This window comes from Orcinus orca, chromosome 13 (assembly GCF_937001465.1).
Source record: "Orcinus orca chromosome 13, mOrcOrc1.1, whole genome shotgun sequence".
NCBI lineage: Eukaryota > Metazoa > Chordata > Mammalia > Artiodactyla > Delphinidae > Orcinus > Orcinus orca.
Window position 1 is genome coordinate 69,121,090 of NC_064571.1, and position 19,200 is coordinate 69,140,289.

Consider the following 19,200-nt stretch of genomic DNA (forward strand, 5'->3'; position numbering starts at 1 on the left):
AGAACCGCGCAGGGGCAGCAGACACACGATGGGTCAGAAGCGCCAGCTTTGGAGCCATGAGGACCTGCGTGCAAATGCATCAAGGCTGCTTTCTGTGCCCTGAGGCCAGGGAGAAGGTCCAGCTTCAGTTCAACCCCTTCCTCTGTCAAATGGGGACAGCGCCGTCTCTCTCAGCTGGGTGTTCGTGAAGCGACTTGCGCTGGTGGAGGGCGGCACAGAGCTGGGGCCACCGTCCGTGGCACGAGGGTGCCTTCTGCTTTCCCGTCTGTGAAATGAGGGGCTTGAGTCTGACAGCACCCAGGTCTCCTCTGGCCCTAATTCTGATCCCATGATCCAGCCCAGGAACCAGAGAGTCAAAAAACACATGGGGGTGTGCACGGCGAGTACATACCCAGTGATCTGGGGGTCTTCTCCCAAGGCCCACTCTCCCGAACCAATCTTAAAAGAATGGGGGAGAAAAAAGCACCCATGAGAGATGGCAAGCAAGAGCTCCTGCTGTGAGGAGCCCAGGCTAGCTCCAGGAGGGGGCAAGGGCCGAGGGAGCCATGGGTGGCCCTGTAAGGAGGCTCCTGGCCAGGGCTTCAAAGCCGCAGGAGATGCAGTCCCTTCCGCAAACTTGAGGGCAGGCTGACCGGCAGGCCAGGCCAGGCCAGCCTCAGTGTCCAGACACAGCTCCAAGCCCTATTTTCCAGAGGCACAGCCCATCCATTCCCCGGGAAGCTGCCTCCACATGAAACTGCTCAGTCCAAAAGGGAGCCCTGTGCCCTGCTCTGTCCGCAGGAGAGCGGCTGCCGCAGATGAGGATAAACCTCCTTCCAGCTCAGAGCAGACTGAGTTCAAGTCCTCCGAACAGCCCCCACTCCAGGAGAGCTCGGTGATCCCCCCACCCTTGCCCCTCAGGGTCTAGAGGGACTGACCCCCTTTGCTGCTGATGGGAAATCACCACTGTTTTGTAACAGAGGTTCAATCCCAAACTAAGCACAGGAAAGGAAGATGGGGCATTCCCGGCACTGGTTTTAGCGGGAATACAGCATCACTAAGACAGATGGCAATCCCTGCCTTCACGGGGCTTACATTCCCGTGGAGACCAGCTATACATCCTCCAACATGGATTCTTCTCTTCTCACGGGGAAATGCACAGACAGCAGAACCCCCTGGGGGGCTGACAGGGTCACAAGCCACAACGCAAGGACTGGAACACAACATCCTGTGCTCTGGCCTCAGAGGATTCACTCAGCGGAATGACCCAGGCCGGGGTGGCTAGAAGACAGGCAGCAGGAGAGCCCATTTCAGTGCCTGCCCAGATCCAGGGGCCCCTATCCGAGGGGGTCTGTGGAGGTCAGGGGACCCGAGGTCTACAGGAGGGGCAGAGCTTCAGGGTGGGCCTGGACCAGTCAAGACTCAGAGTTGCTCCCTGGAACTCACACAGCCTCTTGGGTCAGGACCTACATGGAGGGGTTGTGTGTTTTGCAGCCAGTAGGCAAACACCCCAGGGCACCCAGCCTAGGGAGCCCCTCCGCTGTGTCTTCACTGCGGAACCCACCACTGCCCAGGAGCACTAACAGGTTTGGGGGGCAGAGGTGGAGCTGGGCAATCCCTGTGGTTGCCCCTGGCTGTCTTGTTGGGCTTTGCTTTCACCTGGCACGATGCCTGACACAGAGTGGTGCTCCATAGCTTTTAAGTGAGCACACGGATGCATGGCTGGACGGGAGGATGGATGAAATGGAAATGGAGTCTCCCTCCCAGCCATTTGTTAGCCTCACAGAGGCAATGGAGAGAAATCCATGTCACAACCAGACAGCAAATGGGCAGATACTTATTATGTGACTAATCCATGGCCAGGACCAAGCTTGAGACCATGGGAGCCACAGAGATTTCCAGATATGGCCCCTGCCTTGTAGTGCTCCAAGTTAAAGAATAGAAATGAGGTTTAAATAAACGTGGAGCAAATCAGTGGGCGGGAGGTAGTCAGGCAGTGCACAAGCTGGATGCCTGTGGACAGTGCTGAGAAGGCGCTTCCCTTCCCCACTCCCCTGAGGAGGCCAGGGAAGACCTGAGAGCGGGGGCAGATGTGGAGCTGGGGCTTGAAAAACATAGGAACTGATCGGCGGGCCAAGGGGGAAAGGCTCATGTTGGGGCTGCAGAGAGGTGCCGTCCAGGGCTCGGCACAGGCATTGGGAAGGGTGGGTCGGAGCCTGTAGAGCAGCACTGGAGGAAGTGTGGAGTGGTGCGCTGGGACACGCTGAATGTCTGGCCAGGGAGACTCATCTTTACGCTGCTGGCACCAGGAAGTCCATAAATGTGAGATGCATGGAAGAGGTGTATTCAGGGGGTGGATGAAAACACGAGATTAGGATGGAGAGCCCAGGGCTGCAAGGAGACCGGGTGGGAGCTATGGGGGCAGGTCAAAAGGGAGCCAGTAAGTGCAAACTGAGAGGAAAGGCAGGGGCAAGACGGGGATGGTAGCTTTTGTATTTTCTCTTACTGTTCAAGAAAGACCTAATGGGATGCGGCAATCTGCTGGGAACAGGAGGCAATAGGAGCAAAAGTCAAAGATGATGCTGAAATTGGAAGATCAAAGGGAACACCTGCACCTTGTAGGAGGGAGGCAGTTTGGGGAAACATGTGGTGCTCTGTCCGTGATGCCGGGACGGTGGCACATCCTCCCTCGCTGCCTCTGATGCTGGATCTGCATCAGCCATGAGGACCCTGAGGGTGCTCAGCAGGAGGATGGAAGCACAGAACTTGACTCTGGAGAGACCTCAGGGTGAGAGCAGGGGACACGGAAGTCACCCATCCCCCATGATCTTGGAAGCCACTGCACAGATAAGATCCCAGGGGAGAACAAGGAGGTGGGGGGCAAAGGGCTCTGGAACAAACTTAAGTAATGATGAAAGAAGGTGCACAGGAGGCTGCCTGGAAGGTCGAGAAGCAGGTTTAAAGTCAGGAAGGTGAGGAAGAGTCCAAGGGCATCAACAGCTCAGATGGTGCAAAAAAGTCAAGAGCAGTGGGATGGGATGGGAGGGTCACTTATCTGGGGCCAGAGAGTCATGAGAGCCACCAAGAACTCTCAGAGGGGAGGGAGAGGAGGGTGTCTGAGCAGGAAAGGAGGAGGCAGTGCCGATGGGGAGGAGGGAGGTCAACTGCGAAATCAGGCAGAGAACTCAAACCCAGGAGCAGGTCCACAGTGGGTTCCCACACTGCACCAGGGGTGGGAAAGATGTGGACACGCCTACAGTCAGAAGGGAAGACAGCGTGGGAGACAGAGGGAGAGACGAAGCTTGAGAGAAATAGGTACAGCCGACCCCAGATAAAGCGCACGCTCTCGCCCCCTCTCTCTCTCTCACACATACACACACAGTCACTCCAGCAGTCTGGCCTGACCACAGGGATGTCTTTGGCCATGTGGAGAGCACCCTCTGTCCCACTTACCAGCCATAAGTCCAGATTCATTACAACACAGAGATCCTCTACCCACTGATTCCCAGCCTTTTGGGGGTATGAAGACCCCTTTTTAAGTTCAAAAGTTTTGTGGACTCCCCCCCATATACACAGACACGATAATACTTGTATTTTTAGTGTCCATTAATTAAGAAAATATCAATACGTCGTCACAAACAGCTACCATGAATTCAACAGAGCTTTAAAATAATTTGTATTTTATTCATCACTGCAGCCACCACACACATCAGGACACTGGTAGAAGACAGAGGCCGAGACATTGTTAATTAAGCCCATACACCCTCCCGCTGGAGTCAAGGGTGAGAGCTGTGACGACCCCAGGTCTGAGGCTCACAGCGCAGGACCTTGCCCCTCACACGCCCAGCCCCTAGAGTTCTGCCCTGCCGTGGAGGCTTAGCCATAGGGAGCCCAAGAGGATCTTGGGGGATAGAGGAGAGAGGGCTGCAAGGTACTTTTGACTTAGCGCTGCTTACCGTGTGGTGGCAGGCCTCAGGCCCATGAGGATGTCCTGGCCTGGAGGCAAGAGGCTGGGAAGGGAGCCAGGCGTGCAGGAGGAGGTCCCGGCGGGCACCCTGTCCTTTGGGATGGGCGGGATCACAATGCCCGCCAGGGACTTGTGCATCTTCTCGTCACTGCAGTGCAGGTACTGCTGGGACACCTGCGCCTGGGAGCGGAGCTGGAGGAGGGGTCTGGTCCATGAAACATTCCATCTGGATGCTCACCTCGCAGGCAGTCCCTTCTATCAGCACCACCTGGGCAGAAGTGCTGGCAAGTATCCTCTGTTTCTCTTTCCAGCCACACAACCCTGGGACCCCCAGGTTCATTGTTTCCTTACCATTTTAGGCAAGAAGGGAATCCCCTCATTCCTACTCCAACCCCTTTTGTTATTATTATTATTTGTTTTTCTGTTCTCATTTCAGAAAATCCTAGAACATCAGGGCCGCAAGGGATCCTCAAAAACATCTGGTCCAATTCCCTCTTTTTAGTGCAAACTGGGGCCCAGGGAGGGGAGTGACTTGCCCAAGGTCACACAACCAGTGAGAGGCAGAGTGAAAACCAGAACCCAGATCCCCGGAGTCCCAGCCCAGCATTCTTTCCCCTCTGCCACAGTTCCTTACCAAAAATGGGGAGGGCCAGAAGCATGAGGAATTCTGGAACATTTATATCAGAGATGGCTTGGGAACCACCAAGTGTAAGACAGGTGGTCACACAGCCTCTGCTCAGGAGGACTGGGCTCAGTACCTCTGGGGCAACTCCCAAGCCAGAGAAGACACCTTCAGAGAAGCTCAGGGCTTGGGAACAGGGGTTGGTAAAGGATAGAAAGAAAAACAGAAGGGCAGGGAAGCAAGACTCAGAGCAGTCCAACCGCCTTACCTCCTGGGCACCGGGTCTCAGTTCCTGGGGTCCCTGATGGCTCCTGGGTGGGTCCAGGCCTTTGTCCTTGGTTCCGCTGGCCTCCGGGGTGGTGGGGAGGCTCTGGATGGGAGTCATCGGCCTGGGCACCCTCAGCAGCCTCTGAGAGGCAGCCCGGGGAATGGCGGTCCTCAGGGGAACTCCTTTGGGGGCTCCCCCAGGATCCAGAGAGGCTGTAGGGGGTGGGGACGGGGAGTAGGTTAGTCCCAGGAGTGCGGGGAATGGGGTTAATTGAGATGCTGGCAACAGGGCTTTATGTCCTGGGGCAGCTGAGATGGAGAGATGAGGGTGCAGATCCGCCCCCAGCTCCACCCGCACCACTAGACTCTGCTGAGTGTCCTTTCCCACGCCTGTAAAATTTGGTAGAAAGTGTCCATCAAAGTTACCTATTTAAAATTCAGAGGCAGGTTGGGTAGAAAGGGAAACAAAATCAGTACTGAATTAGGAGTGAGGACAACAGGTTCTAGTCCTTGCGGCCATCTGAAAACCACTGGGTGGCGTTAAGCATAGCCCGTGGGGATGGAAAGAAGAATATAGTCAGATTCGTGTTCAGAAAGAATTCCTCTGCAGCGAAGGCTAGAAGACTAGAATTCCTCTGCAGCGAAGGCTAGAAGACTAGAATTCCTCTGCAGCGAAGGCTAGAAGACTAGAATTCCTCTGCAGCGAAGCCTAGAAGACTAGAATTCCTCTGCAGCGAAGGCTAGAAGACTAGAATTCCTCTGCAGCGAAGGCTAGAAGACTAGAATTCCTCTGCAGCGAAGCCTAGAAGACTAGAATTCCTCTGCAGCGAAGGCTAGAAGACTAGAATTCCTTTGCAGCGAAGTCTAGAAGACTAGAATTCCTCTGCAGCGAGGGTGAGAATGGGGAGGCAGGTCGGGAGCTACCGCAGAGGCCCCGGTGGGAGACGGCGTTCCAGGGAGGAGGTGGAGGGTGTAGAGGGAGGGTGCTTGGCGGGTGCCCCCTGACTAGCCCAGCTGGCAGCTGGACACCTGGCGGTCCTCACAGCCCAGGTGGCAGGTGGACAGGCCCAGGGCTCACCTCGGGGAGATGCTGCCAAGCCCTCCAAGAACCTCCTTGTCTTGAGCTTTTCCTTAATCTGAGTGGTGTCCCGGGCCACACGGTTGGCCTCCACTCCAGCGAAGGAAGTGGCACCAGGGGCTGGGGGCCCAGTGACAGGGCCCCGGGCTTCCTGGGATGCCATTCCTGGCCTGCCAGCCCTTCAGGGAAGCACCCAGCTTGAGGCTGCCAGGCTCCCCACATCCACTCAAGAGCTGCGACGGCTTCTCTGGCAGGACGCTCAGCACTGGCCGGAGGGAGGCTGAGGGAAGCAGAGACCAGAGCTGCGGTGCTAGAGGAGCCCAGGTCCTGAAGCCAGGGACCACAGCCCTGCCTTCTCGGGGTTCCTAGAAGAGCCCCACTTCCCTGTTCCTGCGGGTCCCCTCTGTACAACTCCATCCCCTGAGGCACAGGATTGAAAAGACCCACCTAAAACCAAAGGGCATTTTCAGTAGGGACCAAAGTAAAAATAATACCTGCCAGTAGCTTGAGGACACAGCTGGGCATCTAAACACACCCATCTCCTCCCTCCAGGACGAGGCCCAAGCTCTGCTCTGTGGTCACTGGCCCTGACTGGGCAGCTGTCAGGTGGAATCCCCCATCTCTGCCCAAAGGCCCCAGAGAGGCTGCCCTGGGCACTTGAAGGTCATTTGATGTGACCAAGTCACTAGGCCCAGTCCCCCAGTCTCACCTTTTCCAAAAGTCTTTGGGCTGGAGTCACTGCTTCCCCCTGGGAGTGTCCAGCACTGGTCCAAGAGATGCTCCCACAGTACACAGCCAGCGGAGCCAGAACCTTGCCGGGGGACAGAAACATAGGGAGAGCGGCATCTTAGAGTCCACTGAGGCCAGGACTGAGGACAGACTGCCCCGGGCTCTCTGCAGCCTGTCCCCCAAAGCAGAGCCTGGCCCTCAGGTGGGGGCTTGCCATCCCAATTCCAGCCAGCCAGGGCACCATGATCCCCACCAGAGCCCAGTCTTCCCCACCCTCTCGGCCTGACTTCTACCCCCAGCTTGGCTCCAAACCCCTCCCCCAATTACACCTTCTCAGCCTCCTTCACGGGCTCCCCAGGTGCCCTGCCCTGAGCACCGCGGCCTGTTTCCTGAACTGCTCAGGCATTCCCGATTCTCCACACTCCTCCCAAGGGATCTCCAGGCCCCTGCTCCAAGCCCTCCAGGGAGAAGTGGCCCTCCACCTCACAAGCACCCATTCTCTCCAGGGCAGGACCTCTGACCCCTCACTCTGCAGAGGAGACTGAGGCCCACACAGCTGGCTCCCAGTGGCAGCGCCAGGCCTGGGACCCAGTCTCCCGCCACACAGCTGGCCACACTGTTCCCACTCTCCTGCCCTGTCAGCTGAGGAAACGGGGCCAGCCGGTGCTCCTGGAGGCCCCACTCCTGTATCCTCTGCCCATCTCCATCTTCCCACCACAGAAGACCACGCTCAGCCCCTCGGCCAGCCCACCAGCTCGAGAGTGGAGGCAAAGCTCAGGCTGAGGAGGCCATAGTCAGGCCAGGGAGGCCCCTGACGGACGGCTGAGCAGGGAGGGCCCACAGACAGCCTGGCCCGGATGGAAAAGCCCGGCAGCCCAGCTACATCCCCCAGGCGGAGGCCCTGGGAGTACCCGAGGAAGATCCGCACCCCCTCATGACTTCCCTAGGTGCCCCTTACCTGGGGGGACAGCGTCACGGGTGCCCGTGCCCTGGGTGGAGAAGGCACCTGGGAGGTGGTCTGCAGGGAGCAGCTACTTTCTGGGCCGTGAGTACGATCCTCAGGTATCCAGAGGGCCCCAACCTGTAGCATCCAGGGACCTATTATGGGGAGAGGCAGAAAGGAGTCAGTACAAACCACAAACGCTTTTTATACCACTTCGCGGGAAGCCTGCCAGGAGTTAAAGCATTCTTACAGTGAAGAAATCTGCCACTAAACCAAAGGACGCTTCTTTTATAACATTTGGACTCTCTTGGACGCTTCAAAATGACCCAGTCCCCGGGCTGCATGACTGTAGGCCGAGTTCATTGTGAAGAGTGTCCATGAAACCCATGAACCCGCCTTTGCTCTTGGACAACTCAGGGTCTTGGGGAAGGTGGAGTTTATCAAGGGGGAGTCTGACACTTTGCTTCCCCATTAGTTGCTACTTTCCTCGTCACTCTGCCAGCTGCCCTGGAAGCTCACGCTGAGTGTCAAGCTTTGTGACCCCTCTTATCACGCAGGTACGCGGTAGGGCCTCCCCGGAGGCCAGCTCTCCAGTTTTCTCTCAGGCGCACCAGTCTCCATCTGTACCAGGCTCCTGGCCCTTGTTCTCACTTTGCTGACCAAGCCAACCTCAGACCCTCTCAGCCATTTCAGTGTCCTGTGCCGACCGCTTGAGCACGCCAAGCCCTTCCCAGCCTCCCTTAACCCTCTGGGGTCAGTCATCTGCTCCCGCCCTTGATCTGAGTTCATTCTTTTTCCATGTGATAAGGGTCTCCCCGCAGATGCTGTGACTTCACACAATTTTCTAAATTCTCTGCTGAGGTAACAGGCAGGGAGGTGAACAGCCAGAGCTGATCAGTGATAAAATCAAGGGCAAAGGCCACATCTCCCAAATCTCCCAATTTCTACTCGAGAGTAGGTCCCTCGAGATATCATCTGGGGACAGGGCAGGATGTAATGCCAACTTCCTTTTGCTGAGCAACAAATCCCAACTCAGGGACTGAGAAAACCTGCCTTCCGTCTGGAAGCCAGCCCGCCGTGTCCCCACCCAGGCCCCAGAAGGCCGAGCAGCTCCTAGCAACCCTCCTGGCCAAACAGTGGCTCCAGCCCGGCCCAGCCAGCATGGCCCCAGCCCAGCCTTTGCCTGGTCCCGCTGATTACAGCCTCAAGCCACTCGGGTTCTCTGTCTGAGGAGAATTTTCCTCACGATCAGGGGAGAAGGCAACCCCCTGTCTGCTGACAGCTGGGATAGGGCTTTGGTCTCATGGTAGTGACGAGCTGCTGACAGCTGGGATAGGGCTTTGGCCACATGGTAGTGACAAGCTGCCAGGAATAGCCGAGGGACACGGTACTTCTCTCGAGCAACGTGGAGGGAGATTCTGCTCCACGGCTCCCAACACCCCACTCCTCGCCCCACTGAGTGAGAGACTCAAGACACTGGCAAGGTGGCTGCTTTGGGCAAAGCCCAGAAGGAACATTCCTGGGGGGGACAGACCTTCCACGGCTGAATTAAAGCAAGCGAGCTGGAGTCCAGGCTTTGGGGGCAGTGAGGGTTGCAGGCCACACAGACACCTGCTACCCATTCCTAACCAGAGCGCAGACTTTCTGTGCGAATTCCATGTGGAAAAGCGACATTTAGCTACAGCCCTTGTTCTCAACCTCAGCCGCAGATCAGAGTCTCCTGGAACTGATGAAAATGACAGATTCCAAGGCCTCACCCCAGGCCCCAAGTGAGGTAGAGTTTTCTAGGGAGCAGCCACAGGGATCTGTTTGGGGTTTTTTGTTTTGTGTTTTTCTTAACTTCTGAGTGACTCTGATGTTCAAACAGGATTGAGAACCACTGGGCTATAGTTCAGATTCCCTTTATACTAAGAGACCAGCCCTGTTTCTGACCTTAGGCTGCCAAAGTGGATATTGCTACTCAGTCCGCCCAGAGCATCACGTCTAGGAGGCTAAAGAGGAGATCTGGAGCTGCCTCAGAGTACAGATACGTGAGTCCAGCGGCACCTTCTGAGCGAGCCGGCCCTCCACCCGACTCCCCACAAACTCCCTGGCGGACGAAGACGGCCCAGGTTCCCCCGTTCCCTGAGGGACACCTGGGCCCACTCCGTAGCTTGCCCAGGCAACCCAGTCGGCAGAGCCCCTTTTAGGTCTGCCCACCGCTTGCATCCACACCTTTGAGCCCTCGGGCCCGCAGGGTCTACATGCAGGACCTCCTCAGTGCCTGCCCACGGGGAGGTGTCCACAGCTGTGGACGGACAAGCATGTCTTATGTGAGAGCAGTGGGTGCCACCTCCCCAGGACCTGGTGGGAACTTAAAGATCTATGTCCAAACTGTAAAAACCAGGATCAGAAATTCCATTCCAAATGTGGACAAAGCTTTCGGGTTTGGCATGGACAGTACTTAGTGCTGACCCCTGAGGCACAATTCACGGAACCCCCATCTGACCGGGCACTGTCCTGGGCACCAAGGACTGTGTCCCCTGTTGGAAGAGCCAGCCGCTGACCTAAAGGGCTAACAGCCAGGGGGTTCTGGGGACCAGGGTTCCGTCCTCACCCCTGAAGTTCTGGATCGCCCAAGATGGCTGGCTCCTCCACCCTCGGCCTCGGTGTCCGCACTCAGGGAGAGGGGTGGCCCGAGGTAACTGACTGTTGTTTACTCCTTCCACTAAAGCAATGGCTAAAGAGGTTCCATGGTGACCAACACCACAGGAATGAAGAAAGGCGACAGAAGGGACTCAGGTTTCAGGTGGAAAGGAAACAAACATGGAGTCTCCCAGGAAAGAATGTCGGCCCCAAAGACAAAATCCCAACCGCCCTGTGCCTTGCACAGCCCGCAGGGAGCCAGTGCCCCACTCCGGGTCCACCTTGCTCCCAAGGGAGCTGGGCAGAGTCTGGTCCTCACATGAACAGCCCTCGGCAGGAGGGCCAGCATCTGAGTAGGGAGGAGAGACCAGAGCAGGGGGACTGGGGAGGGGGTCGGCTCCCAATCCTGGAATAAGTCAGAGAGCTCATCTGCTCAGATGTGTTTGGTGGGAACAATAGTGCCGTGTCCAGGCGAGGAGAGAGAGAGAGGAAGGCGAAACGGCCGAGTTACCACACTTAGTGTTTGAACCCAAAATATGTGCCCCCCTTAAATACTCTCTGAAGAGGGGCCCCGTGTGTAGGCAGCCCTCCCACCCCACAGCCCTGCCCCAGCCTGCCCCTGAACGCCCACCTCGGGACACCTGGAACTCTGCTTTGAGGTTGACACAGCTAGGTTGGAACCCTGCCCTGCCCCTCTTTTTTTTTTTTTTTTAATATTCATTTATTTATCTGGTGGTACTGGGTCTTAGTTGCGGCAGGCAGGCTCCTTAGTTGTGGCATGTGAACTCTTAGTTGCGGCATGCAGGTGGGATCTAGTTCCCTGCATTGGGAGCATGGAGTCTTAACGACTGCACCACCAGGGAAGTCCCCTGCCCTGCCCCTCTTGAATTAACTTGGGAAGTTTATTCAATTCCTCTGAGCTTTGGTTTCTTAATCTGAAAAAGCGTCCTAACAAAGGGCTTTGTTAGGATTAAATGAAGTCATGTACAAAAATAATTCAGTACCATTGCTGGTAGATAATCAACCACGAATGTCAGGTCTGAGCTCTTCCCCCTCCTCCCCCACCCTACAAGAACACACACGTGCACACATTCACACACATGTACAAACGTGCAAACCCACACTACCTTTAAAGTTACCAGGGGCCAGCCCTCCAGTCCTACAAGACAGACCCAGGTATCTGGAGGTGCCAGCCCACAGCCTAGAGACCCGATCTCCTCTAAACTGGGATTCATTTTCGGTCCCTCCCATGATGCATGTTGCTGGCCTAGAGACATTCAAGGTTCTCTTTTGGGACCTGGTCACCAGAAAAGAAAGAGAGCTGGAAGCATCTCAAGGTTTCTCTGGGCCAAGCCCAGGGGTGGGGTTCAGAAAACAAACTCCCCCACCCATCATGGGAGTTTACACAGGAAGAGGTCACAACTAGCAGCTTTTCCTCAAAATGCCTCCTCTGCGATAAGAAAAAATTTGCACAAAGCAAGGCTGACATCTAATGGTCGTTTTTCACATTGACGTCGTCCTTCTAACCTGAGAAAGTAACCAAGGCAATCTGGTGAGGATAGGAGAAAAGTGTGATGACAGTGACCGGGTGTTAAGTGCACTCGCTAAACTGAGCAAATTCAAGCAAGAACAAGAAGCAACACACATGTGCTCTGAACTCCAGACACAGCATGTCTAGTGAGAGAGAAAGGGCCATCTGGGGACACCTGAGAAAAACTTGCCACTTAACTGAATCAAGGACCTCCCCTGTAAGTGTTTGAGTTACAGGTTTTTAGAACACGCCTGTTAAGCATCTATTTGCCACTCACTGTAATCGTCCTTGCTTCCTAGAAGGCCCTCCCTCAAGGCTTGGGTCACTGTACTCAAGTCCTCAATTCTGATCCCTGGCTAGGAGTAGATCAGTCTCTCCTTTCTCCTGGCTTCCACAGCACTTCACCTGCGAAAGTAAATGACGCTTACTTCATTCTACCTTGTATTCTAATTAGTTGCTTAACTGTATCCTCCTACTCATCCCCATTCCTGCATTATACTTGTCACAGCCCTAATCCCAGGGACATTCCAATGCTGTGTGTCAAATGCAATCAACTGTATGCGGAACACTGAGAATCCAGGTGTGGGAGAAGAGAGGCGAAAAAATTCCTTCCCCATGAAAAGATTCCCACCTATACAGACCCCAGTGCTTCCCCTATCCTGCTGAATTAACACACAAAACCATTCATTCACGAGGTAACAGCCTGGTAAATATGATGTATAAGAATCTTATGTACTTTGCCGAGGCTGGGATGCTCACAGACTCTTAGAGGAGCAACTAGATCATTACTCCCAATGTAATTATCCCAACCTAAGGAGGTCGAAGCAGGAGTCACCATTTCCCAATTCTTAAAAAATAATAATCATATTATATGCCTCTCCAATGAGAAAAGTAAATATTTTACTTTTCAAATGAGAAAAGCAAATTTTAATGTTATGGTACTCCATGATGAAACCAATTCTCTTAATCTGTTGGTTTATCTCAAGCCCAGTCAAAATTCCCATCAGATTTATTTTTAACTTGGGAGAAATTATTTGAAAGTTCATCTGTAACCTACTATAGCCCACTGATAGGCAATTTGACAGTAATTACTAAAATTACAGGTCATACCCTGTGACCTAGAATTCCCCTTCTCGATACCCACCCTAGGAAGATCCCGGTACACGTGCACCAGTACAGACAAGGTCACTGCCACCTTCTTTATTTTTCTGAGAAATTGGAAACAACCTCAGTGTCTATTAGGGGATGGCTCAACAGCCTAAAACCACTGCAGCGGTTCTCAAAAGGGAGTAGGTTCACAGAACAGCAGCATCAATGCCACCTGGGAATTTGTTAGAAATGCACATTCCCTGCCCCTCCCCACCCCACTGACTTAAAAACTACAGGGTGGGACCCAGCAATCTGCTTTCACCAGCCCACCAGCTGATCCTGATGCAGTTTAAAAGAATGAAATAGTTCTATATTACTAACTTGGAAAGCCCTCCAAGATATATTGAGTAATAAAAAGCAAAATTCAAGTTGCAGAATGCTACATACAGTATGATACCATTTATGTGGGAACAAAGAAACTACTTAATTCCTAAGAGCACATCTGTAGGTACGCAAATGCATAGAGAAAGGTTTGGAGAGATCCAGAATCTAAAATAACAGTGGTTACCTCTGCATATAAACCATTGCAAGTGAGGAGAGAAGGGGTTCAGAGGTGGTGGGCAAAGGGCTCACCCAGGGGAATAAATGCTCAGCCCTCCTCTCCTCCCACCCTCCCATCACTTGCCAGTACCACCCACTTGGCTGACCCCCCCTGAAGCCAGGAAAGGGAGCTGGGCTGATGCAGTTTGTAAAACTCAACCACCGAGGGCGAAGAGCAGACGGAGAAAGGTGGAGAGGGGATCTGGAGAGGCAGAGAATATCCAGCTCTCCTGAGAATCAGCAAGTGGCTGGATTATAACATCATAGACTTGGACTGTAAGGCAGCCAGAGAGAACTTTGAGGCAATAGAGGGCAGCAGAGGGCAGCAAATAAGGGACCACCCAAAGGCCCTAGGGTTCTTCCCCAGCTGTTTCCGCTTGTGTACACAGATTCTCTGAAACTGTAATACTACATTTGTTTTGCTTAAGCTGCATCTAGTAAGTTTTTCTTTCTTACAACCAAAGAATCTTTACTATTTTAATAATATGGAAGAATGAAAAGGCAAAAATATTTAGGAAAATATTTCAAAGAAGTATAAAAAGGTACCAACAACAACAAAATGACTTACAAAGCACAAGAAGAGAGATCAATAGAATAGAATGGACAGACTGAAACAGACCTACCATATGGCGAAGAAAGCACAAGCCTATGGGATAGGAAAGCAGGGTCTTAGTCTGTTCAGGCTGCTATAACAAACTACCATGGGCTGGGTGGCTTAGACACAAACGTTCATTTCTCAGTTCTAAAGGCTGAGAAGTCCAAGAACAAGCTGCCGGCAGATCCGGTACCTGGTGAGAACCTGCTTCCTGTTTGCGGATGGCAGTCTTCTCACCATATCCTCATACGGCAGAAAGGAAGCAAGCTCTCTTGTTCCTCTTCTTATGACGGCACCAATCCCATCATGACGGCTCCCCTCTCATGACTTAATTACTTCCCGAAAGCGCCATCTCCAATAACATCACATTGGGGATTAGGGTTTCAACATACGAATTTTAGGGAGACACAAATTCAGTCCACAGTAAACAGTATTCAACAGTGTGGAAAATACTGGTGTGTGCAGGGGAATCCTAGGTTAGAGCCTCATCTCACAGCTATATCAAAAATAATTCCATATGGATGAGAGCAGCAGCTTTCAAACGTCTTACCCACAGAAACACATGCAACCTCTAAAACAGTTACCCTTAACTACATGCAATGCACCAATCTTTTCTATAATTACCTTTTCTACTTTGAAAAATGGTGGTTGCAACATACTTTATTTCATAATGCACTGATACATCACAACCAGTTACTATAGAGGTAAATATTAAAAAAAAAAACAACATAAAACGACTAGAACAAAATATTATACAAGAATTATCTTCCTAGGGGGAAATTTATTAAGCTTAAAAATAAGAAAACTATAAAGGAAAATAGTATGATAAAAGGCAAATTGGGAAAAAATATTTGTGCCATCTGTTTGGCAAGAGGTATCTTTAATATATAAAAAGCCCTTATAGGTAAATAAGACAATCCCTTTAAGCATGGACAAGAACCTGAACCCACAATACTCTTAAGAAATACAAGTGGCAACAGAATTGCAGGTGACCTGAGGTTCATGATGAGGTGGAAACACACTATTTTGTGGGGTTGAAAATCAACACAACCTTTCTGGAAAAGGGTTTTGGCAAATTTCTTTAGTCTGAAGAGAATATTCATGTATTTAATTAAGTAACACTACTCATGGGAATATCTCATAAGGATACATTTAAAGAAAAATACAAAAGGTAAGAACTTCACCGTAGCACTACTTATAACAAATTATAATAGGAGAGTAAGTTCAAGTTTAATAAGGTAGAACCACAAGCATTCTTCTTTCAAGGGATAATTAACAATATTTTATGTGACAGAATAATATTAATATGCGATTCCAATTTCATAAGAAAAATGTGTATGCACTCATGCAAAGAGAAAAATATTAAAAGGAGATACACCATAACGTTACAAATGGTTAACCTCTCTTAACATTTTATTTTCCTTCTTTATGCTTTTTTTTTTTTTTTTTTGCGGTACACGGGCCTCTCACTGTTGTGGCCTCTCCCGTTGCGGAGCACAGGCTCCGGACGCGCAGGCTCAGCGGCCATGGCTCACAGGCCTAGCCGCTCCGCGGCATGTGGGACCTTCCCAGACCGGGGCACAAACCCGTGACCCCTGCATCGGCAGGCGGACTCTCAACCACTGCGCGCCACCAGGGAAGCCCTATGCTTTTGATATGTTCCAAAATATACTCAATGAATGTCATAGCTTGTAAAACAACAGATTTTTAAAATGCGTTACAGAAAAAAGACTTAAGTTCACTTTTTCACCTGTGGAAAAGGAGGACTGTGCTTACGCATAAGGCTCTGTCTGAATTTCTAAAAAATGTCAGAGACAGAAAGGAGTTTCCCTTAAAATTTGCGCCCCTCCCCCTCTCCCATACTGGAAAATGCCTAACACGAACTGAGCTTTCGTGTTGAGTGTCCCACAGACACTGCTCCATTCAGTTCTCATAGCATCCTTGTCACAAACAGCATTGTCGTTACTCTCCTGTCACAGACCGAAAAAAGAAATTAAGCAGATTTATCACTGCCATGTTGTAGTTCGGACCCAGAATTGGAGCTGTCGGCCCTAACTCTGGGGTCTCCACAACAGACTCATTGTATTCATATTCGCTTTCATTTCCTCAACCTGATCCTTCCACCAAAATCACCAATTAAGAGATTTTGCCAGTTGAACCACCATGGAAATGTACTTAATGCCACAGAACTATACACTTAAAAATGGTTAAATTATATGTATATTTTACCATAATAATACAAAAAAATTGGGGGGTGGGGAAGTGCAGACTTTGCCAGGTTGGGGATAATTAATGAAGTCAAAGTTTGGCAGAAAATAGCAAATTTGTTTCTTAGGTGTAACCATATTTGGTGGTACTCATGGTCCCTGAATCATTAGAATGCACCCTAACGGGCAGTCCTAAGTGGGTGCCTGAGGAGACCCAAACACCGACATCCCACCCACAGTAACGGTCCTGTTAAAAGAAGGGTCAGGGGACTTCCTTGGTGGTCCAGTGGGTAAGACTCCACACTCCCAATGCAGGGGGCCCAGGTTCTATCCCTGATCGGGGAACTAGATCCCACATGTGTGCCGCGACTAAAAGATTCCACGTGCAGCAAAAAATGAATATAAATAAATAAAAATAAAAGGAGAAGGGTCAGAGCAACATGCAAGGAAGCCAAGAATTCCAACGCCCTTAGTACCGACTACACGCTGTCCACTAACCATCCAATTCATGTCTCTTCCAATTCCACACTCTGGTGCAAAGATAATCTTCCAGTTATAAAACTGGTTTTTACTGTGTGACCTTCCTGTGCAAAGAGAGACATGTCACCACCCAACATGAACACTGCCCCACTGGAGAGGTGTAGTGCATTTCTATTAATAAATACACCAGTTAAATACCAATTTCTCTTGGAAGCCTGGTTGATGTTCTGACTGTATGAAACTATTGATACATCAAGTCTAGGGACAAGGACAAAATTACGTTTCTGATCCTGTGGAAGTAGTGGCCCAGTTCTGGACCATCATGCCCGCACAGGCTCAGCTGAGGCAGCCAAGTTGTCTGGGACTTCAGCGACTGCGCTGCCAGACAACCACATCCCTTCCCCTCTTTCAAACTAGAACAAAAGAAAGTACAAGGCCAAAGGCAAGGCTGTAACAACATGTTTTCCTACATACTTATTTCCATTAGGAAATCCTTTTTAAACTTTAGCGTCCAAAAAGAATAATATTCCCTTGGCCTTTGAGCCACTATTACCCGGAAAGAATATGCCAGATAGGTAATTTTTTAAGTGGTAACTTTCAACTTTTGGATTTTCCATTTGACATCCGTCACCTGCTAAAGTGCGATTTATAATCACCCTGTTCTCAGAACTATTTTCATATTTTAAAAATTACCCACACATATATGAATATTCATTATAGTGCTGACAAGTACAATTCCATTTTCTCACACCAAGTCAGCCAGCACTGTACAGAAGAGAGAGCGCCACCTACCCTATGCTTTCTTCCTTACTGTGTTCCTGTTCGAATGATGCCTGCTAGTCCATTTACACCGCTGCGGTCTCTCGTTGCGCCGGTTTTGTGATCCAGTGTACAGCTTGGACACGTGACGAGGGACAGTGCCTAGGTGTCACAAAGGCACCACAACACTACTGCATTAAGAGAACAAATGTTATGCCCGAGTAGCCTTCCAAGAAAGGATCAACAAGCAGTCACATGAAGGGCATCACAAAAGCCATTGCGGCCGGGAAGGATCCACCAGTAATATCAATTACAGCTCAAAGAAACTACAGCTGAAGGATGTCGAGAATTAAAAGAAAATGGTAGAGTAAGTAAACCTCAATTTCCCCTACCTCACCTTCCCCCTTTGTGTCCCTTGCGGTTTCTCCTCTCCTCCGACGCTGGGTGCTCTTCCTATGCACATTCACTCCCTGGAGAAGCAAACCCAGTCTTGTGGCTTTACTGACCCTCCATCCAAACTCGCCCCTCAATCAACTGGGTATGGACTTGCATTCCTAACAGATACCTGTAACTTAGTATGTCCGCAATCCAATTCCTGATCTCCCTCCCCTAAGCTGCTCCACCCACAGCTTCATCCTGGTGCTGCAGCAAGTCATACCCGACTCCCCCCCTTTTCCTCACACCTCTCGGAAACCCAGCTTGCTCTAAACTAGAAACAATCCCTGAAACTAACCAACTATCACCAAGCCCATTACTACTACCCTGGCCTAAGTCCCCATCACCTCTCACTCCGTTGCAGTCACACTGGTCTCCTCTCGTGGTTTCAACACATCACACATGTGCTGGCCTCTGCTCATGCCATTTCCTCCACCTAGAACACTCTTCCACAGATACCCACTTAGCTAACTTCCTCACCTCCGCCTAGTCTATGTTCAAATCTCTTGTCAATAAGCCCTACCCTGATCACATATTTAATTCTGCAACTGCACTCCCTAATCCCAACACCCTTACTCTTTTCCCCCCGAAGTCACCATCTTCTAACATACTATATAGAATTCATTTACTCCTATACCTTGTACAGTTAGTTTACTGCATACTTCTGATAGAATGTCAGCTCCTTATTAGTTAGTTATTCACTGTCATTCACTGCTACTCAGTGATGTATATGTACCAAGCAACGGACTAATCTGAGAGTAGACAATCAATAAATATGTTACATGAATGAATGTACATTGTTGAGAATTTACCTCCACAAAAATCTTAACAGCCTTACATATATAGCATCAATGTACCCAAATTATCTCACTACCCAGATCCCTTTTTTTCATTTTTTATTATTTCTTTTTATTTATTTATTTTGGCTGCATGGGGTCTTGGTTGAGGCATGCAGGCTCTTCATTGCTGTGTGCATGTTTTCTTTTCTAGTCGTGGCGCACAGGCTCCAGGGTGCGTGGGCTCTGTAGTTTGCAGCATGCAGCCTCTCTAGTTGAGGCGCACAAGCTCAGTAGTTGTGGCACATGGGCTCAGCGGCCCCACGGCATATGGGAACCTAGTTCCCCGACCAGGGATCAAACTTGCGTCCTCTGCATTGGAAGGTGGATTCTTTACCACTGTACCACCAGGGAAGTCCCTAGATCCCATTTCTGACCCTCAAACATCCCTCTGCACTAAGGCTTCAAAAATCCCAAACCTGAAGCCTCAACATCTACTTACATCAAAACATGCTAAT

At 51.0% G+C, this 19,200-nt stretch overlaps 1 protein-coding gene across 1 annotated transcript in view; it reads right to left on the bottom strand.

The window, feature by feature from the left end:
• Nucleotides 1-7,594, bottom strand: part of TOGARAM2 (TOG array regulator of axonemal microtubules 2) — a 41,496-nt gene extending 33,902 nt beyond the window's left edge. The window contains 8 exon segments of the mRNA XM_033425209.2: nucleotides 392-438; nucleotides 3,936-4,126; nucleotides 4,837-5,048; nucleotides 5,914-6,006; nucleotides 6,009-6,074; nucleotides 6,077-6,193; nucleotides 6,623-6,670; nucleotides 6,673-7,594. Of these exon segments, the coding sequence (XP_033281100.2) occupies nucleotides 392-438; nucleotides 3,936-4,126; nucleotides 4,837-5,048; nucleotides 5,914-6,006; nucleotides 6,009-6,074; nucleotides 6,077-6,193; nucleotides 6,623-6,670; nucleotides 6,673-6,745 (847 nt within the window). The 5' untranslated portion in view covers nucleotides 6,746-7,594.
• Between the last annotated feature and the right edge of the window lie 11,606 nt (nucleotides 7,595-19,200).